General features: G+C 40.6%; 1 protein-coding gene across 4 annotated transcripts in view; it reads left to right on the top strand.

The window, feature by feature from the left end:
* The window catches only part of TLE4 (transducin-like enhancer of split 4), a 135,561-nt gene that overhangs the window by 104,743 nt on the left and 5,634 nt on the right, over positions 1-25,184 (top strand). For all 4 annotated transcript variants that reach the window (XM_012721512.1, XM_004677549.2, XM_004677551.2 and 1 more), the window contains 7 exons: positions 12,186-12,305; positions 13,074-13,127; positions 13,549-13,701; positions 14,889-15,021; positions 15,976-16,169; positions 16,646-16,722; positions 24,123-24,372. In XM_012721512.1, the coding sequence (XP_012576966.1) occupies positions 12,186-12,305; positions 13,074-13,127; positions 13,549-13,701; positions 14,889-15,021; positions 15,976-16,169; positions 16,646-16,722; positions 24,123-24,372 (981 nt within the window). The remainder of the gene's footprint in view (positions 1-12,185; positions 12,306-13,073; positions 13,128-13,548; positions 13,702-14,888; positions 15,022-15,975; positions 16,170-16,645; positions 16,723-24,122; positions 24,373-25,184) is intronic.

The raw sequence follows: 25,184 nt of genomic DNA, 5'->3' as shown, positions 1-25,184 counted from the left end.
ATTCCTCAGAGAGAGGAGTAAGCCTCAATTTTCTACTCACCCAGGCTAGTCCTGAAAGCCCCTCTGCATTATCTTATCACCGTTGCCTCCCGGAGTCTGACTGGCTCTGTTAAGGCTGCTTATGTTCTCTGATCCACTCTCCATTTTCAGTAAAAGGGCATCTATGACTGACTGTTCTAGTAAATTTTGTTAGTGTCTCAAAAATGACATGACGTTTGATTTAATTTTGTGATCTTGCATGCTTTCTTGTATACACTAGGTTAAGGTGTCTTCTGCCTTTAGATTCCTGTTCCCTACAAACCAAAAGACTAGTAAGACAAATAGACTGTTGGCTGTATTAGCAGTGGGCTCTTCCTCAGTGACACTCATGTGCCAGTTGTGTGGTATGTATGTGTACACACACTCAGCAGACTGGAGCATCTGCTGAATGGGAGAGTCCTACGGATTTCATGCCTGTGCCTGCACTTTGGGTTATTTTTACCTTCATTTAGTCAGCAAATACTTACTGGACTATCCTTACACAACAAAGTGCAGGATGTCCTTCAAGCCATATTTAGTATTAAATAGCAAAAACATAGCACAGAGCAAGTATTTTTTTTAATAAAATCGTGATTGATCGAATGGTAGTCACCTCATTTCTCAGTGGTAAACGAGAGTATTTTCTTCTATTCCATTTTCAGCACACTGCTATTACAGCACCATTTAGCTTGATGCCAAATTGCAGTTGGCTCCATTCTGTTCTGTTTACCCAATAGAGCTATAGTGATTAAATGTCACTGGGTACACCAAGTATACAAAAGTAATTAACCTAAAAGGACATGATAGAATAAGGGTCAACAACCTCTTTAGCCCATAATGCCACCAGTAAGACTGAAGGAAGGATTGACATAGGTTTGCTGGCAGGGTAAGGGTGGCGGTTGAGGATAGAGGTATGGAAAAGGGGAAGGTCAGAGACAGGCGCAGCCCACAGTTGCTTGGGATGGGATGGCAAATACAGCAGAGCTCCGAGATAGTTCCTGCAGTTCTCTTATAATTAGCTCTCTGACCTATGCACATTGCGGGCAGGGGCAGGAGAGAAGGTAGATTATGAACTGACTCCCTTGTAACATCTCAGGCTGGCCAGTGGAACATTATTTCCTGGTTAGACCAGGGTAGTCTAGGCATGTGTGTAGTGAATCCACCTGTTCTTGCAGTGTTTTATATATTTTGTCAAACCATTGCATTTATAGATCTAATTGTCCAATGAAAGCTGCTGCTTGAAGTCACCTCTTGACAATGATTGAAACTGTATCTCTAAGTATCTGCATCTCATTGATTTTCATTCCTTAGTTTACTGAAGTTACTTTGTTAAACCAGTATTAATGCCTTATGTTGCTTTACATACTAAAAAATTACATAAAAAGCCTGTCATCTGTGAATCAACCAATATAAAGCTTTTTCTTTTTTAAGCAAGTACGATTTCTGCTATATATTTGATGTTTTTCGTCATCTGTGTGTGGTGACTTAGTATCTAGAAAAAGAGAATTCTGAGGATTCCCCTTAACAACATACCTCCTTGGGAGGTAAACATTTCAGAGAGATCCCTAGGGTTCACCATTCTCTAAATGAGTGGTCACAGGGAAAAGTTGCTGATATCTGCATTCTTTGCATAGTGAGTTTGCCAGGCAGGATTCATTTAAAATTTGTCTTTTCAGTAGTTAAATTTGAGTAAGATTTGTTTCTCCCTGGTCATGGACAGCTGATGTTTACATGATGAGAGACGTGGAAAGATGGTCGAAAAAATATCTTCCTTATGCTGAAGAGTTTTCTTATTCAGAACTAGAATGAAGAACAAAAATTGGTGGCCTCAATATATTTATGCAACAATAAATATCCTTGGGAGCACATGCAGTGATCCACCTTAGTGCTGACCTTACTGTTTTTGCCCTTGTTTGGCAGAGGAGCAGAGAGTGAAAAGCAACCCCCTTTCACCGCCCTCTCCACCTGGCCACCATTCTGACCTTTATTTTCAGTTTTACTCTTTTTCACTGCTTCGTGATATGTTTCCAGGATAGTCCTGCAAATTGTCTTGTCACTGCATCACTTTGAAAATAGTCACTTCAGAAGGCTGCCTGCCGCCTTTGGTGGGCTCACATGTGTCCACAGATAAAACACCCCAACCCCTCCCCGACCCTCAGTCCTACACACACTACTTTTTCTGACTGTCACAGTCATTTTATTAAGTAGTGAGAAGACACAGTAGGACGTGCCTTTTAGGAATGTTTTGTCCCTAATCTCAACATAATGAAAATAATCTGGGAACACATAAGGCATATGCATGAGCATTGATGAACAGATCAAGTTTTGTACTCATTTGTTTAGCGGCTGTTAATTGAAGGACAAATTCAAGTATAGGATTTTCCTGGTGATAAAAGTAGGCTACCTGATAGCTGCCAGCATGAAACTTCAAATCAAGTAGGAGACGAGCAAATAGATAAAATAATGGCCTTGATACAAATATTAGGAAGGATGTAAGCAAGGGATGATGATATACATTTCTAGGGTGGGGCGTTCTCCCTGGACAACATCACCAAGAGTTGTGCGCATGTGGTATTTAATCTCAGAGTTGAAAGTGAAAAGTAATGCTAGCAGCTCAGAGGATGGGGAATAGTGTTCTTGGCAGAGGCCTACACAGAGGAGTGAGAGCTATGGGGTGTCTAGCACACTTAAAACTTTTCAGCTGAGATCGGAGAAGGTAGGCAGGGCCCACATCTGTACTTCTATAAAGTCTCAGATGTGTTCACTAATGGGTGTTGATACCTGTTGTCACTTCAAGAATTTTTAGACCTGCCTATTCAAATATGGTAGCTATGTGTGGCTATTCAGAACCAGGCATGACCATTCCAGATTGAGGTGTGCTAAAACTGTCAAATGTACACATTTTGGTACAGATTTTAAAGATCTTGTACTAAGAATATAAAATACCTCATTAATAATTTTGACATCGTTTACATGTTCACACATTTTTGGGGGGGCGATATAGTGGTTTGTGAATATGTGCTTAAAGTTAATATGATTCCTATTTAATTTTTAAATATCTGGCTACTGGAAAAATTTTAAATACATACGTAGCTCACATTATATTTCTGTGTGTCAGTTCTGTTCTAAAGTACAACTCACTGTAATATATTTTTTAAAGATTTATTTATTTATGCATCCAGAACTAGGGTACAGGCCAGAGGTGCAGGGGCAGTGAGAGGATTCACCAGAGACAGAGTGGGGAGCAGAACAGGCAGATTGACAAAGTACACTGCTGAGGGGAGCAGCAAGCAGGTCGGGAGAGGTCTGCCACACCATGTGGATCATCTCCGTGGCAGGAATCGGACTCATACTGAAGTGGCTTTAGCTTCTTAATGCTGTGCCACCAGGGAGGGCCCTCACTCTAAGATTTTACTAGAGGATTTTGTGGTGATATTGACTAAGTGATCATTGAGAATTATATTGACCTTGTGAGGTGGTATGAAGATGATGTGGTTTCTGATTAGCAACCTTAGAACTATTATTAGGCAGCCTATCTTTAAATTGATACACTGTCCTTTCCTTTAGTTTGACACATTGCCCTTTCCTTCTTTGTGCTTGCTGTATTACTCTCCAATGCTCTGTAGAGGGTATATGCATACACAACATGTAAGAATATATGTGAGATTCTGGAATTACCTCTCTTGGAGGAAAAAAAAAGTTTAGCCTTTCAAATAGATTAAAAAAGTTTACTGGAAAAAATAGCAACATGAAAAGACTTTCTTTTCCAATAAATTTTAATAGTTACTAAAATGAGGATTCTGGTCCATTAAGATAAAGCTTGCCAAATCTTAAAGCTGAGTCACTTATTTTTTTCTGAGCAGCTACCCTACTTCAGCTTCTTTCAAAGCAGCTGTTGGAGGTGTGTTGATATTTTGATTCAAGAGCAGAGCACAGTACAAGAATATGTGTCTAAAGCCAATTCACTTTCCCAGAAAATTCGAGAAGGAATTTTTCGCCAGCCAGTTCCCCCTTTTTGGGGCAGTTAAGTTCATGGACCACATCACATTTATCAGTGATACTAACATTGGCGATAGGGGAGTAGATGATGGTTTAGGATATTTCTTACAGGTACTCTTTTGGGGGGAATAAAAACAGTCCTAGAAGAAGGTGGCAAGTACGTGTGACTATGTGATGTCTGCATGTAAGATACACAGAATCTGTTTTAACGAGGGGAGGGAATTCCTTGAGAGGACAAATACACATAGGAATGTTAGATCTTGCAAACTTTGAGGCTGTCCATTGGACTGAGGACATAAAGCGGTTTGGGGTTGAAAGGCAACTTGAAAGAGATATCTATGCAATATTTGTGTACACTTAGCAATTTTTATTTGAGTTTCTGGAAGGCGGTTAATACAACACTGTCATAATCAAGAATGAGAGTTATGAGCTTTACTGGCTCCTCTCCCTCACTGGTCAGGGGATATACTTTTCTCCTTTTACTGCCCACAGTTTGGAACACATGTGACCCCCAATTTGGACCACATATGCAGACAGTAGCTATTAAAAGATAAGTGCCATGGTATCTACACAAGAATCAAACCTGTTTCTTCTGTGTTAAAGAATTATGTTCAGTAGTTCAGCTTGCCAGCGAAAGTTACTGTATTTAATGAAATCTCTGGGGCAGAGCCAACAGCTTTATTCCAGGAAGAGGAAATAACAATCAAGAAACCCCAAGGGGACATTAAGATAATGTTCTAATTTAAAATCAATTTTATTGATACCTTATAAATTATTAGGGCATTTTATCCTGACCAAGTAATACATAATGCTGAGGCCATGGAAACAAAACATGAATGACTGAATATTAAAGTGCCTGTACATTCTGTGTGAAGAGCGGGGGATGGTAGGACTTTTGTATTCTAAATATTTTTAACTTGGGAACTTTACTGGAGTGTTAGTTTAGGTTTCATCTATTTTTGCATTTCTAGTCTTAGTGGATATTCAGTAAAGCCTTGTTGAATGAATTCTTAAATGAACTAAGATTGGGTAGGTGGGTTTCACACTAAGTGAATAAAAACATTCCTCATGATGCCAGCACTAAACTCTTCACAACATGCCCTTTCTTCTAATCCTCCCAACAGTCTTCTAAGAAAGTACTCTCTTGTCCTTGTTTTACCCACTAGGAAATGGAAGTTGAGAGAAAGCTTCATTAATTTGTTTGAGGCCACACAGCAAATGATACAGCTGGTCTTGAAACTAGAACTGTCTGGCCATAGCACCTACAGAGCATGGCCTTGTGTGCACTACTGCCCTTCATCATTCCTCTCATTTGAGAGGATCTGGAGTATGTGCAGAAGAAATTTATCCTGATGAACTTTCTGTTGGCCAGGATAGAAACGGCAAGAATGACAATAGAACATTTTAAAGAATGTGTTTTTCACGAAATGTTATAGGTGAAACATGTATTAAGAACAGATTCGTTGTTTTGTATGGAGATTTTATTAAAATTTGCTTTAACAAGGATGGGTCTTTAGAAAGCCCTAGTCATATTTAAAGGTGAATTTTGATTTATGTTAATTTGGAAAAAGCAAGTTCTGAGAAGGTTATGTACAGATTGTGTTTTTTAATGACTTCCTTAATCAAGCAGGTTTTTTTAAAAAAGCCCCTACTGTAATGAGCAGTACACTGATACCAGTGACTGGCTAGGAGCCCTACCATATTTGGGTTTCTCACCACCCGCATGCTGTAAATTTTAATTTGCATGAATTTGCATTCATTATGAGTCAGTATGTAAGAAGTGTGCTTCAACCAAATACTTTTCATTTTAAAGTGCTTCTGTTTACTTTTTTCCAATTGATGAATTCCCCATCTCTCATTATTTCCTTATAAATGAGATAATAAATGTTAAAATATCTTACCAGTTATAAAGACCTCCGTGAGAATTTAAATATTCTATGTAACGTTGCACAGTAAAACCTCAATAAATATTCTGTGTAACGTTGCACAGTAAAATCTCAAATGCAGGGGGATGTGGCACTATGTTAGCTTGGTATACATCAGTTCTTTAACAATTGTATTGTGTAACTAGGTGCTTTGAGGACTGGTGACCATCGTTGACTCTGGATGACTTATGATTTAGAACTCCTCCATATGTCCTTTCTTCTAGGAGAAAAGTAAGCAGAGTTCCTTCTAATCACGAGCAGTAGCTTGGCATTTCTGAATTCAGGAAAGTCACTGATACTTGTTTCTGTTCCAGACACTGGTCATTTGTAGAGGAAATGATGAGTTCATTGGGTTATGGCATCAATAAAGGGTGTACAGGGCTCTTGAATCTGTCTTCCCCATTCCACTACTAACTCCTATACTAAATGATCTACAGTTAAGAGTTAGTATAAATTGTCATCTAAGCTGAGCCGTTTTTGAGAGTAAAATTGCCTGGACAACAGGTATAAAGCTAGAAGAAGCACAGCAGGAATGGCTGTCACTCTACACAGATTTTTGTGGTGCCTGCTGCCCTCTGGTCCCCTATAAAATCTTTTAGACAGATTTACCATTTGCCAAGTAGATGGGGTGTTTGAAGGTGATAGCTGATGACCAGGTAAGCCATAACAAATAAGTTTTTGAGTTTTAGATCATGGTTATCTACGTAAACTTTAATATATTCATTTCTGGTTGGGAGCTTATGAGTAGACAGGGACATCCTAGCACTACCTATGTGATTGGAAAGCAGGTTAAGCTTGATGTGGATTTGAAATCAAATTAGAATGTTCAATGTGGAGGTGGTATTTATAGTTCTCCCTTAGTATACTATTGAACCAAATCCTTATTGTGATTGTTGAAAGGAGATGTTTTGGTTAATAGCAGCCATTGAAACCCTATCATTATGGACCATCTGATATTTATGCTGAGGGGTAGTGCTACATAAATGCCTAGAATAGTATTTATGTGATTCTTAAAATAGGAGGTCCACACCAGGTCACCGGTCTGTTTGTGCAGTGAGTAGGAGTGGCTGGGGGGCAGTGCCTTACCATGTCAAATTGCTGGTGCAGAGACTCAGTTATCTGCCTGGGACTGCACCTTGTACTTCTGTAGGTTCTTTCACATGGTTCTCAAAGCATCCCAGTGAGGGAGTGGGTGGGTGTTTTTGTCCCAGACTACAGAGAGAGAGCCTAAGACTGAACAACATCCTCAGGGCTATATTCCACTATTAAAGTGGCAGACTCTGGACTCAAATCCTGGCAGTCTGACTCCAGAGACAGGCTCTTGCCTGCTAGTAAAATCTCTGCTACCTGTTATTAAAATTAACTAATTATAACACTACCAACTTTTTCTCATATCCTGTCATCTTTGATCTAGAAGTGGCAGAGATGCATAGGTGAATGGGCAGGGCCATTTAGATTGCTGGGGGTGTCAGCTTTCCAGCTGACTTTGCCAGCACCTTCTCTCCAGTCTGTGTTTGAGTTTCAAACTGAGATCTCAAACTTAATTTTCAATGTTAGAAGTAACTGTCTTTCAAACTTGCCTTTTGCTTACCATAGCAATTGAAATTTTCATCTAAGACTTAAAAAGATTTTATTAAAGTACCCCTCCTCTTTTTCCCATAATTAAACACATCTACCTTGCTCTTTTTAACACCCCAATGTAAATGTTTACAGAATTTTACAGAATGTTCGCCTGATATTTTGCGTTCTGGATTGGCCACTGCTTCTGATTATGACCCATCATTCATAATAAAGTTGCTGATAGATGTGCATGATCAAACTCCAAAAAAAGGCACATTAAATTTGTGGATTTGTGCAGTGATGATGCAGCTGTATAGACTTCTTAAGTAAAAAGCTTGGGAAATATCTAACCTTTTATAGAAGGGAACATAAGCAATACACTCAGCAGCATCAACTTCAGTGATGTCTTTGGGGATTCAACTACAATAGCAAAGGAAACAAAAGCAAAAATAAACAAATGGGACTACATCACACTAAGAGGCTGATGCACAGTGAAAGAACTATCATTAAGACAAAAAGATACTTGACAAATGGGAGGAATATTTGCACATCATACATTCCACAAGGGACTGATATCCTAGATCTGTGAAGAACTCATACATCTCAACAAGGAAGAAAATAACCCAATCAGAAAATGAGCAGAGGAGTTAAATAAACACTTCTTCAAAGAGGACATACGGATGACCAATGGGCACTAGAAAAAATACTCATCACTTGTCAGGAAAATACAAATCAAAACCACAAAGAGATACCATCTCACACCTTTGAAATAGCCCATATCAAAACGACCAGAAACAACACACAAGGATGTGGGCTAAAGTATACCCTCACACATTGCTGTTGGGGACGTATTCTGGTCTGGCTCCTATAGAAAACCGTATGATGCGTTCTCAAAATATTCAAAATAGACATCATGTGTGAACCAGCATTCCACTTTCAGGTATCTATGGAATACAAAAGTTCTCATACTCATTGTAGGACTGTTTGCAACTACCACGTGTGAAAGCAACTTAAGTGCCCAAGAACAGATGAGTGGATAAAGCAGGTAAAGATGATGTGGTATATGTACTTAGATAAGCAAAAGTTACAATAAAACAGTTTTGTCATCTGGAACAACATGGATGGCACTGGATGGGAGTATGCTCAGTGAAATAAGAAAAAAAGGACAGTACCAAGTGATTTAACTCATGTGGAACATAAAGAAAGAAGGGAACACATAAAACCAAAACAAATCTTTGAACGCTGACTGCAGTATTGACACTATGGGAGTGGAAGGGTTGGAGGGTGGGGAACACATAGGTAGGAAGTTCAGTGGTCTATGGTGAGTCGTCATTGGTGCTTTGGTGTGGTATGGTAACATATATCTGAAGTATGAGCCTGTACCCCTAAATCATGTAATTTTGTAAGCCACTGTCACCTCAATAAAAAATAATGCAACTTGAAAAATGAAAGAAATAAAAACATTTTTCCAGTAAAAGCATGACTTTAACAATATTTACTGAACTCCTCCTGTTCACGTGCCCAGCAGTGATCCCCGAGCCTGCCAGTGGTAGAGTGGTGGGCTCACGTAAGATTCATGGTATGTGTCCCTGCCAAGTCCAATTTGATTCCAGAGCAATTATGTTATTAGAACAGTGCCGATTGCCCAGCACCCATTGTGAAGCTTAACCTTTAAACATTACTGATAATTACCTACTTTATCATTCTACCAGGACACCCCAACATACAAGTCTATTCTCCCATAAAATTAAAATAAAGTACTACATGTATTTATAAGAAAAATAGAGCTATCTGTACATGTGTACAATAGTAAACAGGTAGGTCTCAATAAGCATTACCATTTAGTATTCCTTTTTAAGAAAGTATTTCATCTTTGTTTAAAACTCAGTTTTTCCTTTGGACAGAGTAGAAATAACTTACGATAGTGTATCAGAGTCAAAAGGCTTAGATAGCTGTTAATCATGCACATATACACAGTCAGTTTTTGTGAAAGAACAAGTAAATGGGACGAAGGCTTCTAGGTGAAGGGTAAAGATGACTCCGGCAGACACCAATGCTCTGATCTTAGGGATGGCTTTCTGTGGACTGTTCATGGCCCCATGAAAGGCAATATAACACACCAATTTTGGATTGAGATTAAGATTGAGGAGGCTTTTCAGGCTTTTCCTTCATTTGTGTTCTACATATTTCTGGGCAGTTTGCTGCTCACCGAGCTGTGTGCTCCTGTCCCCTGGGAATTTATACTCTATAGAATGGGAAATGTGGCCTTGTGAACAAATAGCCATAAGTTGATTACAAGTGCTCTACTCATTGGGTGAACAGAATGTTATGGGAACAAAGAAGGAGTGATTAATTCTGCCTGACAGCCTTTGAGGGCGCTTTGAAAGGTGACACTAGAACCCATTCTTAAGAGTGAAGAGTATTTCAAAAGAAAGATAAGGAGGGAGAGCATATTATTATAAGCTGGAGGAAAGACTGCAGATAAAATGAAGGTGCATAGAGCGCTGGGAGCAACAAGTTCATATTCCTGAGACTAGATCAGAGCCCTGGAGTCGGGGTAGACTGGAGGGCTTGGGGAAACAGAAATGCCCCAAAATTTGGATGTTTTTCCAGTGAGTGATGGGAATCATTTACTGTTTTTAAGGAAAGGTGAGAAGTAGTTGAATCTCTAGGGGAATATAAAGGATAGAATGGAGAGAAAAGTGACTGACTGTGGAGCTGTAACATGAAATATGGTAGGTAGTCACTCATCATAGATGAAACTTGTGCATCATTTCAGTCGAATAACAGACCTTTAAGTTTGGAGTGCACTGGTCTGATGCTTTACTTCATTCTTTGATCTTACTATTAATGCCTGCCATCTTTTCTGCCTCTGATCGTACGGGTGAATGTTGATAGGGACAGTTACAAGATTGGTGTATACAATTCAGAGTACTCCTATAAAGCCCTTAAAAGATTCTGGTACTTTAGAATACTCGGCCCCCATCAGTGGGTACCCTACTCATTACTCCTCCTCCTCGTCCTCTGCCAACCTCCTCCCATCCTTCACCTCGGCCTTTGGAGCTGGTGATGAAGTTGCTGTCACCACAACTAACTGCTAGAGGGTGATCTATTGGTTGTACTAAGACAGACATGAGAAAAGTCTGTTGGTTTTTCTGTAACAACATGCTTTAAACTTTAGCCAAAAAAAAAAAAATTCAGGGGAAGTAAAATGGAATGTAGGGCAAGAATTTCTGCATATCCATTGTTCCCGTTGTTAAGTATAAGGCTTTTAAGTTGTGCATCATTTTAAATGATAATTATTGTTACCAGACTAATATGGAGGGAAGAAGGACAGATGCAAGGAATTATCTTTATATGAGATATAAAGTTACAAGTAAGAAAAAACTTTACTGAGTAGTTTTCTGAATTGATTTCGGAACTAGCCTAGTAATCTTGTGATTCTTTATTTTTCCTAGATACTTTCTTATCTCTTAGTAGTCTTTCCTCTGCCTTCCAAGATTAGCCTTTTCTTATCCTAGGCTGATTCTGTTTAGCAATTGAGGCTGCTAGTGCTCTACTGAGGGACTTGGCAACACAGGCCTCTGGTCCACCCTCATCGGGTTACCCTGTATTAAATCTTACTCCCTCTCTTATCCCTCATCTTCATTTAGGGTTTCGATTTTGACTGTGGAACAAGCTGTGGAGTCACTAGCGAAATCTGATGGTTACTTCCAGGTTTCATTGACAGTACATCATATGTGATCTTCATGCTTTTATTTTAACCTTTCATACTATCTAAATGTTTAGTAATCACCTGGCCTTAACACCACACAGTCTTCTCTGTGCTTCAGATCTTGTTACTGTTGTTTGGTTTTTGTGTGGGACACTCTTTGGAAGAGCAGAAATGATGTCTGAACTCCATGTAAATTGCCCCGACCAGTTTCCCAAGAGGGAGAGATGATCTTTCTTCATTCTCTGGCCCCGACAGTGTTTCCAGAAATAAAATGCAAGCTCACGAAAACACTTAAGACTCAGAAAGGAATAAAGTATATTTATCAGGCTATAGTTTAGTTTTTTTTGTTCATTTGTTTCTTCACCTGCCACTTTCCATCTCATAGTCCCTTGAAGATCCAAGACTAAGCAAACTTTTTTACTTAGGACCGTTGGGTCATATGATCACAATTTTGAGTACATAAGTATCCAAAGAGTACCTCTTTTGTACCTCAAAATGGCCACGAATTTATTCATAGTTTATCTGTAGAGGTGTGACTTAATGGCCTACCATTAGCAGCAAACTTGAAGAAGGAAAGAAAAAGGTTGACCTTTTCCTCCTTTTCAGCTTCTGTGTGCTTCCTTTCCCCACTGACTCTGTGGCTCCTCGTGAGTGCAATATAAACATCCTCAGTGCTGCCTTTATACTCATCCTTTTTTCCTTTTGCTCACTCTCCCACCTCTCTACCTCCCCCTTCTTTTCAAGCCACTGCTCTCCCCTTCCCCCCCTTTTCTCTTTCATCTTGTTTTTTCCGTACCTCTGTTCTTTTCCTTCACCTTCTCTCTGTTCTCTCTCCTGGCTCATTAATAGCTTTGCAGTTGTATACTAATGAACAAAATGGAAATATAGTCTCAGGTGATTTAAAAAAAAAAAATCACACTGTTAAATGGATGATCATTTCTCAATGCCACTTCCCCTTCTAATTCCAGAGCTCTTCGGTATCCCCATCAGCCAGTTTCCGAGGTGCTGAGAAGCACAGAAACTCCACAGATTACTCCTCTGATAGCAAAAAGCAGAAAACTGAGGAAAAGGAAATTGCAGCTCGTTATGTAAGTTCATTCCCCTTTGCTTGAGCCAGTTTACTTTGCATTCTGTCAGTCTGTATTTTATTAGTTCACTTTCACCAACCAAAACCAGAACACAGGATAACAGCAAATTAGGGAGAATTACAGCAGTCTCTCTCCTTTGGCTAGCTGATATCTGTATGTGCAGGGGAGTGCACATATGTATGTGAGCAGAAACTGAGTGCTTTGTCTGGCAGCTTAATGGAAGACTGGGAGATCCTGTATTGTTATTGCTCCAGATATATTTGCTTCTGTCTATATTTCAAAGTGGTTGAATTTTTGGTGGTTGGCTTGAATTGGTAAGGAAAGGATGTAAAATCATAGATTCCCTATTAGTATCAAGCGCATACGTGCTGGGGAATATAGCAAGTTTAGTTGAATAGAACTTGCAGCAACTTCCAGAATGTGCCTGGCATGTGTTGAAGCTCATTTTCCTTCAGTGACAGGCCTTTCAGGCCAATAATAAAGGGAACACACTGATTGGGCCTTATATGAAGATGATTATCCCTGTTCTGGTCCTATGGTGATGCCCCACAAGACCGCAGACCTCCAGAGAAAAGCTATAATGTTGGATTTTTTGACTAAAAACTCCTAACTTTAAAGTCGTAGCTACTTAATTTTTTTAAATATTGGCAGACTAAATCACACCCACCGGTATATCGGCAAGACTCGAGGAATTAGTCTGGATTTATCTAGGGGAAATTTGACTTTTTTTCTGGGAGAAGAGATAATGCTTCTCACTTGTCAATGCAGGACAGTGATGGCGAGAAGAGTGATGATAACTTGGTGGTTGACGTTTCCAATGAGGTATGTTTATGGCTCATTTAACTTTTTGCTTTTACTCAGCAATAACAATGACTAGTGTCCAAACAAATAGTATCCAAAATGTTTTCTTAAGCTCTAAAGAAATCTGCATTTTCCTCACCTGCAAGTTTTGTTTTTATATTACTGGTTTTTTTTTTGGGGGGGGGGGCATTCTTTTCTGTCATCTGTGCGTATGCTGCTTTCACCAGACTTGACTCACAAGTGCTGCCATGCATGCACACCAGACTTCTGTGGTCAACCTGTCAATCGTGTTGGTAGATACTTGCAGATTTATAGGATTCTGCTTTTTGTTTTATAAATAAGTAGTATAAATATGACAGTACTTTGCTTTGGCCTCAATTCCAAAGTACTAAGGCACTGTCAGTGTGCTGTGCTGCATTCATACCCTCATGTTCCTTTATAGGATCCATCATCCCCTCGAGGTAGCCCAACACATTCCCCCAGAGAGAATGGCCTGGACAAGACACGCCTGCTCAAGAAAGATGCCCCTATCAGCCCAGCCTCGATCGCATCCTCCAGCAGTACTCCTTCCTCCAAATCCAAAGAACTTAGCCTTGTAAGCAGCTTCACCATCTTTCTTAATATTGCCTGTTTTAAGATTAGTTGAGTTTGATTCTTTCTCTAATTTTGTATTTTTCACATTTTTCTAACTTTTGTATATCTATATATTCCATATTTAGATTTAATTGACAAGTATTTCAGAGAGGAATTAGTTCAACAATGTGCTGGTGATAGCTGTGTGTTTTGTCAGTCTTTTTGCAAGGATAGAGAGGGGTGTGGGGAAATTGAATGAAATGTGTCTCACTGCAGATGAAGAAATATACTCTGGGGTTGCAAGGATGGTTTTGTCACCTGTGGTTTATGATAAATTTAGTTTTAGGCTTGAATGTGATTTTGTTGCTAGTTGTGTTTGAATTACCAGGCTATATATGACTGTAATAATTTTCCCTTCCTATCTAAAAAGTAATCTGTCACTTAGAAAAGTCTACCTTGACTCACACCACAAATCACAAATGCAAAATGAAACTGCTTGCAAGTCAGGATAATCTCTCCATACCCCTTCTTCTGTGGCTCTGTAGTTAATTGCATTTTGTATGATGTGTCTCCCTTTTTCCTCACCACTTATTTCCTTCAGCATAACATTAAAAAAGAAAGGAAAGGGCAGATTCGGTTTTCAAATAACCTTTTGAATTCTCAAATAATGGAAAGAAAATTCCTTAGTTTGTCTGCAAATTTGGGGGATATTTCTGGCAGAAGGCTAGATGAAGTTTTCTGGCCTTCTTGTATTAGCAGCTCCTTTTTGCTGACCTCTATGATAATTCAAGTTTAGATCTCTTCTAATGGGACCTGTAACCAGAAAGTCTTTGTTCAGTCTATACCCAGAACCTGATTCCAAACACTCAGCTTTAAATTAAAGCTACTGGACTGGCTGGGAAGTGGCTGGTCACAGCCAGGATGTTCTGATTTGTCAGCTTCTCTGTGACTCAGACCAGTTTCCTGGAAATAATCTACTCTGTCCTAAATTCCGTTTCAATATGTTCACCTGAACATTGGTTTTGAGATTTCAGGAAACTCTTTATGTTGTTTATTAGGTCTTTTTAATTAATGAAAGTGAAAGCGCAAGCTGAAGAACCTTTTCCATTCCTTTTGCCTTTCCTTCTCCTTTATCTTTTTAAATGTTTGACATCATTTTAAAACTGCACTCTAATTGCCACTGTATCTCACTGCATCTCTTATTATTAGAATGAAAAATCTACTACTCCTGTTTCAAAGTCCAATACCCCAACTCCACGAACCGACGCACCTACCCCAGGCAGTAATTCCACTCCTGGATTGAGACCTGTGCCTGGAAAACCTCCAGGAGTTGACCCCTTGGGTTAGTAAAGAAAATTTTTTTTCTATATATTTATGCTTCTTATGCTTGTTTTCTAGTGAACATTTTGTCCACGCATAGTTAAAAAATAGCTTGCACTTGAGGACTTACGCTTCTTATTTAAAAAACAAAAACAAAAAACAATTAGAGCCACATAAGGATTATGGCTAGTAACTGGCCCATTATACTAATAACTGGCCCTGACTGGCTGCTGGAAAAAAGGATTTAATCTGAACCAAGTGCTTGTCATTTCCCTGTCTGGTGCACATAGTAGACTCAATAAAGTAAGACAAATGAATTGTGGGTTCCTATGAGTTGGCTACTAGCTGGCTACTCATGGGCAGCAGTGGGCTGTTTCCTGTCTACAAATCACAGCAGAGAATTCCTTGACTGACTGTATGGGTATAGCCCATATCATAAGGCAGGCCTGGAGCCGCCTTGGCCACTGTTGACCTGATTACGTGACTCTCTCCATGGTGGTCCCGGGATAACTCTGCCAGTGATAACATCAAATACTTTGCTGACGCAAATGTCTCTTGACGCAATGTCTCTTTACAGTGCCCCTTCCCTGTCCCTTGTAAAACTTCCCCGTCCCCATTCCTATCCCACCATCTGGGCCTTATTCCTCATACCATTGTTGTGTGATCAACTTTACTAGAGCCTGTATGTTTTCAGTAGATGGCCCAAGAACTTCTGCTCAAGTGGCAGAGTTCTTACCTAGCACACCTGCTCCATGACTGGACTGCTGTCCCTCATCACATTCCATTCCTGCTGCAGAGCGGCAACAAAGTTCCTGTTGGAACATGAATGAGCCCCAATGAAAACCTGAATGACTTTGGAAGATATTGAAATTAATTACTTTGAATCATGGCTCCTGTTTTTCAAGGTATATAAGAATGTCTTACTATTCTTTCTTTTGTTTTTGGTTTTTCTCTTTCCTCCTACTTTGGTCTGTAGCCTCAAGTCTAAGGACCCCCATGGCAGTACCTTGTCCATATCCGACCCCATTCGGGATTGTGCCCCACGCAGGCATGAACGGGGAGCTGACCAGCCCCGGTGCCGCCTACGCCGGCCTGCACAACATCTCCCCACAGATGAGTGCCGCCGCGGCCGCCGCCGCTGCCGCTGCGGCCTATGGAAGATCACCAGTGGTACGTGTTTGGGTGCCAGAAACAAAGTATTGCGGGACACAGAGAATTCCACCCATGGTTTTGTTAATGATCCAGTATGTAGACTGAGGGGTTTATTTCTGTGGGAATAAAATTAAAATTAAGTGATATGGAGTTAGATTATTAGAACCATTTTCTTGTGTCCAAGGTGAGGGACGTTTTACATTCCATTTATTTCAGTTTTAAATATACAAAAGCAGGGAAAATAATACAATGTATATACAGGAACTCTTCCATTATGAGTGTCAGTAACTATTAGTATAATTGTTTTCATGTAACCTTCACCCCCATGTATATAGTCACTAAATTGTAATCATCATCCAATAAATACTTTTGCATAGATCTCTAAGATATTTTTAAATGCTCTGTTCTGCCAAGATTTTGAAAAGATTGAATAGAATGTAACAAGTTAATGGAACTGTGCCTGTTTTTGTTGTTTTGCTTGGGGATAACTGTAGGTTGGATTTGATCCACACCATCACATGCGTGTGCCAGCAATACCTCCAAACCTGACGGGCATTCCGGGAGGAAAACCGTGAGTACTTCAGTGCCCTGTATGCTGACCCCGGGTGGCCCTGGGAACTGAGCACTGATAGTCAGTGCTGGGGAGTTCCTGTGTCTTGTGTCTTTTTTCCTTGTAAACGATTTTTTATTTTCTCTGGGCATAAGGAAAAGAGGTACGAGGTAATGAGGTGGTGTTTTTACACTTTCAGTTTAAAATCTTCAGCTTCTAATATGAAAATGCAAATTGCTGGGGCATTCTAGCAGTCCGGTCTTTGTCAGTTACTGATTTCAAGGAGATTCTTTTGTTGCCTTCGAAAAAGAGTCTTGTGTTCAAACCTGGATGCTCAAGTTTTTGAGCATGTTGGGAAAAGACGCATCAAACTTAAAAGCATGAAGTGTGGCCTTCTGCTCCGTTGTGTGTTTTAGGAAGAAGTCGCTGCTTGTTCTGTGGGCTGGGTATGTGGCATGTGAATTCACAACCCCCTTGTAAAGGAAAACACATCAGTTGTCCCAGCCTCTTAGACATACTTATCTCTCCATATCTCATTCCACATCCTTTTCAATCCAGGGAGTCTTTTTATTACTCCCTCTGTATGGTTGTCTCTGCCATAAGACTTTACTATAAGCTAACAGTGGGCTTTCCCTTAAAGTTCTAGCATGCTTCATCCCTCCTCTCTTGGAACTAGTGCCCTGCTTTGCTAGTCCCATGTGTATCTTTATTCTCTCCCTGTTTACATTAGTACCCTCTGTCGCCGTACACACACACACACACACACACACACACGCACACACAGGCTGATTCCCCAGTTGTGTTCTCTGCTAGCCACACATGACCCTCAGGAGCGGTGAAGTCCTCTTCTCCCAGAGGTCTTCCTGGTTGCTTGCCTGCCTCAGGACATTTGTTCTTAGTCCTTCCGGGTGACTCTTTTTCTGTTAGCTGTCTCACGTCAGGTCTCTGCTGAGATGTCACTTTTGCCCTGAAAGGCTTATTAAAATGGCATCTTTACCCTCCTTTCTCTTTATCAGTTTCTATTCCCCTGCCTTGTTCATACTAGTCTAGAAACATTTTCTGTCTCTCTGCTTAAATACAAACACCATGAGAGCAAGGCAGAACTTTTTGCTTTTCTATTACAGAAGTAGCTCCCTTGCCTGGAACAGGGCCTGATTCATAGTCGGCCATCACAATATGTACTTGTTCATGGATGCATGAGATATAGGGGAAATGATGACAGAGAGGAAGGAAAGGGAAGAATAGGTGCTCTATTTCCTGAGCTCCCATTGCTTCTTATTCACTACCACCCACGCAGGCACTTGCTTGCCACCCTGTCCTTTCCTGGGTGTCTTTTTACTCTCCCCATGTTGCCTGACCTCAGCACCATCATGGCTGACCTAGATTCCTACACTGTCTACCTGATGTATCAGAGTTATGGTTCATCCTTATTTCTCTGCACACACTGCCCTTAACTTCCCTGCTGCATCAAGCACAATGCTTGTTCTGTAGCCAAGTTACTCGGTAAATATTTGAGTGATTAATAAGGAAAGCAAGGCATATTAGACTTTCAGTTCCTTGAGATTTGGAGTTATAAATATCAATTACCATGAAATTCTGTGTACTTGTTCTGCAAATAGTTGTTGACTGACAAGGCTTGTTGACCGAGAACACAGATGTATTTGAAGGTTAAAAACTTGGTCTATTTCAAGCAGTGACTAAATAGACTAAATAGCAAGGTCCTGGGATAACTGGAGTGTGTGAGTTCCTTGTGAACCTGTGGGGAAGAAAGGGCTCTTCAGGGAAGAGGTATAGTCTCATTTTCAGGTTCTGCATCATCGCTGCCGCCTAGCTCTCACCAGCAGTCGCCCTCGCAGCTATAGTGTAACCACTGGAACAGATGAGGCGGCACCTCTCATCCCAGGGGTTAAAGTGTTAGATGTATTTAACGAAGCAATGACAGGCTTGGTTTGGTCCAGTTGAACCACTGTCAAATCGCAACTGGTCTGATTGAGGTGGTGCTTCTTAGCTGGCCTCCCTTTCTGTCCTCTGCCCCCCATCATAAGTCTTAGTATTCAACATTTTGGAGCTCCATTTGGAAGGGTTGAGCTAGAGAAAGGTTGAGAATTTTTGTTTCTGGGGATCTGAGAGAGTCACACCTAATATAATTGGCACCTAACCCCAGGAATTTCAAAGAGAGCATGGTGTGACTAACAGAGCGTGGTTCTGGAGAATGGAAGATTTGAGCTTGAATTTTAACTCTACCAGTTGACAAGGAGGAGGAGAGGGATTTTTTGAACAGTTCCTTAACTTCATAAACTTCAATGGCCTTGTCTATAACGAGTCCTTACAACTCCCATCAAGGAGGGCATGAGGATGAAACGGAACATTACATGTTTAGTACTACTAGTTGGTACTTAGTGGCAGTCTGTTAACTACAGTACAAATTCCCATTTGGTTTTGTCCTGGGATATTATCAGTTTTTCAATTACTTACACAAGGAAACCTACTATATGGGGCAGAAATAGCCCAAGATTAGATCGAGTGAATTGGACTCCATATTCCTGTTATAGGTATATTTTCATATATAACTGGGCATCAGGATATAAATTCACATAAATTTATGGCTGTAGAGATAATATACTTGTACTTTAGATTTTTTACATAAGAAATTGCTATGTGGCTTTCGAGATCATAAGATAACAGAATTGTGACACTTAGTTCTTTAGCATATTTTTCAACAGAAAGACTACTTTTTCTGCCTGAACATCATAAATCACCAAAGGACTGCTCCTACCACAAGCAGCACACAATAAGTAGTTTTTTTCCAGAAAGAATTACGATAGTTGTGCATCTCTGTCCTAATTATTTTTATAAAATGAATTGCTAGATATTGTCCAAAATTATAATTAAGCACGTGTTTAAACTAATAAATAAAGTACCATTTATTGTCACATCAGGTGCTCTGATCTATTTTGGTGAATTAACAAGGGTTTCACTCAGTTTGTAATTGGAATGACAACCTAGTTTAATTTCAACATAAGCCAAAAACAAACTTTCCTTCACCTGCTACTTAAATGAGATTTTATAGTCCAAATCCATTATATAAAAACCTTGGTACTAGTTACAATGGGATATGACATTTAAGTGTAGTTTATTGAAAGGTCTCAGGTTTGTGGGTTTTAAGCTGCTCACTATTCAGAAATTCTTCTCTATTGTTACTTTTGTTTTTATGAAGCTAGTATTTTTCAACCTAAGAGTAATACCTGACAAGCAGTTAAGTCCTCAACCAGGACTACTTGGCTGGCTTATCTACTAATGGGTTCATATGCCACCTGGAACCTAGTTTTCTGTTAACTACAATAGCCAGAACTTTAATTAATTGGGCCTAGAATTTCTCTGATAAGTTTTATCAGACTTGTCTTTCGCCATCTTCTCAGGAATCAGTACTGAATACGTAAGTCCATGGATTAAAACTCACTGAAGAATTTCCCAGATCATTTCACCACATCCATTTGGAGCTCTTGTTCATTGCTATTCCCACTACCTAGAATGGTTTTACTGTCTTCCTTCTCCTCTAGTGAGATCATCGCATAAACCCATCTCTCATACCATATTTCATGAAACATAAGCTTTATTTTTACTTTTCAGCCACCACAGGACTTCACACTTTGTAGCTTCCACCTGATTTTATGGAAGCACTTCTTTACTTTCTCATCACACTTCTTAGGTTATAAAGCACTGTGGACAAAATCAATGACTTACCTGGGTTTATATCATCAGCATGATACATAATCAGAACATGTGGTTAGGTGGTATTTGCATTAAAATATGCACTTAATGAATAAGGGAAAATGCAGTTTTTCAAGCTTATGTTTTCTCTGATTTGTGGAAAGGTTGGATTTTATCACACATGTCAGAACTATTTACTACTTATACCCCAGAAAACTTGTGGAAATTTGCTAAGTGTGTGTGCTAGAAATCTGGTCTCACCTCTTCCTCCCTCCACCCCATCTTGAGTATCTTACTCACATGTCCTAATAGCAAACAGAGGACTACATTGTCCTTAATGCTAGTAGGCTTTTGAAACTCTTATTAAGGAAGTTCCAGTAACATAGTAGTTCACAAAGTGGTTGTGGTTGAGCTGAGAATGCCATATTGAAACCTGGAAAGAAATTGTGTGCCTGGTTTCTTAACTATTTAAATTCTCAAGGCTCTTTAAAACCATTTAGTGATTCTAGAGGGAAGAGAGGGGATGTCTTTTCAAGTAAATTATCATTAAGAATGTATAACCATCTAAACTTGAAATAACCTTCCATTCTCTTCCTTGAAGATTTAGTCTTCATGACTTCTCAATTGCTAAATCAATTAGCCTTTTCCCCTGCTGTCATGCCTCGGAATCTCAGCCTTCCTCTACAAGCATTACTGCTTTCCCGTCTTGGTCTGAAATGAAGCTGCTCTCTCCTGAGAGGACACCCCCCCCCCCATTCCCTGCAGCCCTCTAAGAAATCCTTTCAGTAGCTTCACATCCCGCAATCTCTTGGACTAGTGGTGGGATTGAGAAAACCTGTGATTCCCTGTCCCACTGCACTATTTATTAGGCTTGACACAAGGCTTAAGTTCTTCTTCCTCTCAAAGCCTTGGGTGACCCTGATGTTTGGATGGACAACCCTCTAGTAACCTTGTGATTGGATGACATCATCACTAATGAATTTCTGCCCTTCTCAAGTTGAATTACCTATTCACTCAGTCAGAAAGAAGCTTTGCCTTTGCCCATCACTGTATCACCAGAATCCAGGTGTTCCATCCAACACAAGCTCTTAACCATCCAGAGAGTGATCCTTTTCAATTTCAAACCCGTTTCCACTTTCTCCCTGTCTTCCAGACCCGAACAGCTTCCCTTTAAGTTTCTGCACTAGCCCCCTCCCTGACTAGTTTTTCCCCATTCCATTCATTCTGCTCTAACCCATTTGTACCTGACACCCAGAGTGATCTCCAAAATATTGACTGGATCATGTGACGTCCCTGTTTAAAAGTATGCCGTGACTTCCCGTTAGCTCAGGACAGTAGCCATACTCTGCCCCGCCTGTGTGGCTCTTGCTCCCGTGGCCCCGTCACTCTCCATTCAGCACACTTTGACCTCTGACATGGTTCTGCTTCCTGGACTTTGCATTGCTATTCTACTACCTGGCTGACGAGCGCCTCCACCCCGGTCTGTACAAGACCCATATCCTTCTGCCAGGAGTCAACTCATGCAGCACCTCAGATCTCTGTACATCTTTAGTTTCTTTTATCTGGCTGTGTGTGTATGACAGTGTTTACTGTTCTCGAAGGTGGCTGATTAATCTGTTTTTCCTCTAGAGTATAGACTCTAGAGGAAAGAGTAGCTACCTTGTTCACCTTTGACTCCTTGGCACCGAGTAGTACCTGGTACATAATAGGCATTTAATATTTTCAACTAAGTGAATAATAAGCATTCTGTCCCACTTTGGCCTTTTATTTTGACATTCCCTTCATACAGCTCTTTCCTTTTGTAATTAACACCTGTTCTTTACATCACACCCTTGTTGCCATTTTTCGTTCTCATTCTGTCAGAATCCCAGTGTATTTTGGCAGTTCACTGTTCATACACTGACCCTTTGACATGTTTATGTTTGTATATAGTATCTCTTAAGAAACTATTCCTCTGCTTGCCTTTGGTTGCCCACCCTCACTTACTCCAGGCTGAAACTTGAGAGGTTTCAGGGGGGTGTTGTATGTTGGATCTCCCAGTTGTCATGTGCCAATCTTCTCCCCTTTTCCGCTTGAGCCTCTCCCGTAATCTACTTCTGTTTTTGCTGCAATTCCTTACATATAAGCATTCTCATAAGTTCTCCATCTGCTCTCTTCACTGCATATCTGCTCCTGGATTATACTTTCTCAGCTTTGACTCTCACTCTTTGTAAATGACCACACAGAGCTCACATACTGGCTTTTTCTAACCCAGCCCCTCCCTCACTCACAGTGCTCAGGTCCCTGAATTACTTGGGTTCCCATCTGCCCACAAGTGAAAGAAAACAAAACTGTTCACTCCCCTCCCACATGTACCCTTCGGGTATGTACCCACAGTTACTCACTGACGTGTTGTAGCCTGTCTAGTCACCCGAGTTCCTCGTCTTCCCGTCCTCAGCATTGCTCTGTCACACATCCAGTGTGTCTCCGAGTACTACCTATTTGACTAAAGAAATCTTAATGTCTGTTGTCTTCCTAGTTTGGAATCTCCCTCCCTCAGCAACCCAATGTAACATATATTTCCTCTATTTCTACAATGTACTTCTGAGCCTTCCTCAGTACCTGCAGAGAGAGGAAAAAATACTCAGTGTCCGACTCCCAGGTCTTCCATAATCATAATACTTGTCATCCTTTCTAGGGACATTCAGGGGTTGATGAGGACTCCTTAGAAAGAGACCAAATTTCCAAGTGTAGCACTGTCCTGTAGAGTTTTACATCAAAGAGCCATAACCTTTATATCTTGTTTAAAATTTTTCCTGTCATTTGTTCCAAGTTTTTATCCTTTGTATATCTACAAATGCTTTCATAAGACTTCCTCCTGTAAACAAAGCACGTTCCAAAGCCCCATGCCAAAACAGAATGACATAATTTCCAAACTGGGCTATTGCCTACAATATCGTCAAGATTAGCCCAGCTTAGTACCCCTACCACTGACTAGCTCCTGCTTTTAGAGACCCAACATGGCACGTGTTTTCTCCACCCTCACTTCAGTGCCCTAAAGCTGGAGATGAGACATGAGCTGCATTTTAGAACAAAATGCCTTCTGAACTGAAGTTTTCCCTGGTAATCAGTTGTAGATGGGACTGCAGATAGGTGCTCACAGATGGGCTTGTGGGATGGTTACACAGGACTTTTCTTTAGGTTCTAATTACCATTTGGAATTACTAGAATTTGTGACCGTCCAATTTTGAGTGAGACTACAGAAAAGGCCTTAAAGCTTCACAATTTGGGCTTACTGACACCATTCGGAGTCACTTGGTGGGAGTGAAGTACATACAGGTAATGTACTTCACCCCAATCTCAGTCACCCCAAACAGAAGGCAAATCAAGTTTGTAAAGTTTCCTGCAGCAGCAGTCATTGACATGCTGCAGGACACTGACTGTTCTGTAAAGTGGACATAGCACTCTCTTCCATTTTAAAGATCAGAACTAAGGTCAGAGAGGCTCAGTAACTCCTTAAGTCATCACAGCAGCTAATAAAATCTCAGTGAGAGATCATAGATCTAATTCTGTGACTCTAAAAAAAGTGTTATACCATTGTAGGTAAATTTTATGGTTTACAAGTCTTAAGTAGCATTGAAATATGGTGCTTTTTTAATCTCATTACACTGATCAGTTAAGTAACAGTGTTCATTTCCCTTTCCTATCGTTTCTCCTCTCTGTTCCCTTAGAGCATACTCCTTCCATGTCACTGCAGATGGTCAGATGCAGCCTGTCCCTTTCCCCCCCGATGCTCTCATTGGACCCGGAATCCCCCGACATGCTCGCCAGATCAACACCCTGAACCACGGGGAGGTGGTGTGTGCGGTGACCATCAGCAACCCCACGAGACACGTGTACACAGGGGGGAAGGGCTGCGTCAAGGTCTGGGACATCAGCCACCCTGGCAATAAGAGCCCGGTCTCCCAGCTCGACTGTCTGGTGAGTGAATGTAGATGAACATTCAGAGCTCAGGTCGGAGTGTGTATGTGGCAAATCGGATGGAGTGCTGTGAGACCTGAATAGATGAGCAACAGTCAGTTAACCCCAAGTGTCTGTGGTCTTTAACTGGGAGACTTAGCCAGAAGACTTAGAGTTGACGGGGAGGCATGGCTTCTTTTAGTTCCTTGAAGCAGAATTACCCAGCTCTTGCCGTGACATAGGCAACAGTGCTGGTTTCACTATCCCTTCCTGGGGCTTTGTTTTTTTTCACATGGCAAAGGATTAAGAGGCCTGAGTGGCCATGGTGGACTCATAGAAGACTTAAGTGTCCCTACACATCATAACCTGTCACTTTATTATACAAGAGTAACTAAATACTTTGTGTGGCAAACATGAGATACCAGCTTAGCTATTTCATGACATTTGTCCTGGAGTTCTTTAGGAAATTTCAGTTTGATTTTCTTCATAGACCAGCTCTATCTAGACTTTTGCTGCAGCATGATTCCTGAACATAGTGGACATAATAAAGATCCCCATAACCACATAAGCAAGGAGGAAGTTTTTTTGTCTCCTACCACTCCTTGATCAAGTCTCGCCTCCAGTTGATGCTCTTCAGTCAGGTAACCACAGGCTCAGGTAAAGGGAAGAGACTGTCAGGTTTCTTCAACTTCTGGGCCTTTCTTGTCAGCATGGAACCTTTCAGCAGCCAGGTGTAGTGTACCACATTTCCCAGGTGTGGCTTCTCCAGGACTCTGAGGGCTCCTGCATTTGTGTGTGTGTAAATGAACTGCTTTAGTGCATGTACATGAGCC

This window comes from Condylura cristata, unplaced genomic scaffold (genome assembly GCF_000260355.1).
Source record: "Condylura cristata isolate star-nosed mole 26May11 unplaced genomic scaffold, ConCri1.0 scaffold00006, whole genome shotgun sequence".
In the NCBI taxonomy this organism is placed as follows: Eukaryota; Metazoa; Chordata; class Mammalia; order Eulipotyphla; family Talpidae; genus Condylura; species Condylura cristata.
This window is presented reverse-complemented; position numbering and strand designations above follow the sequence as displayed.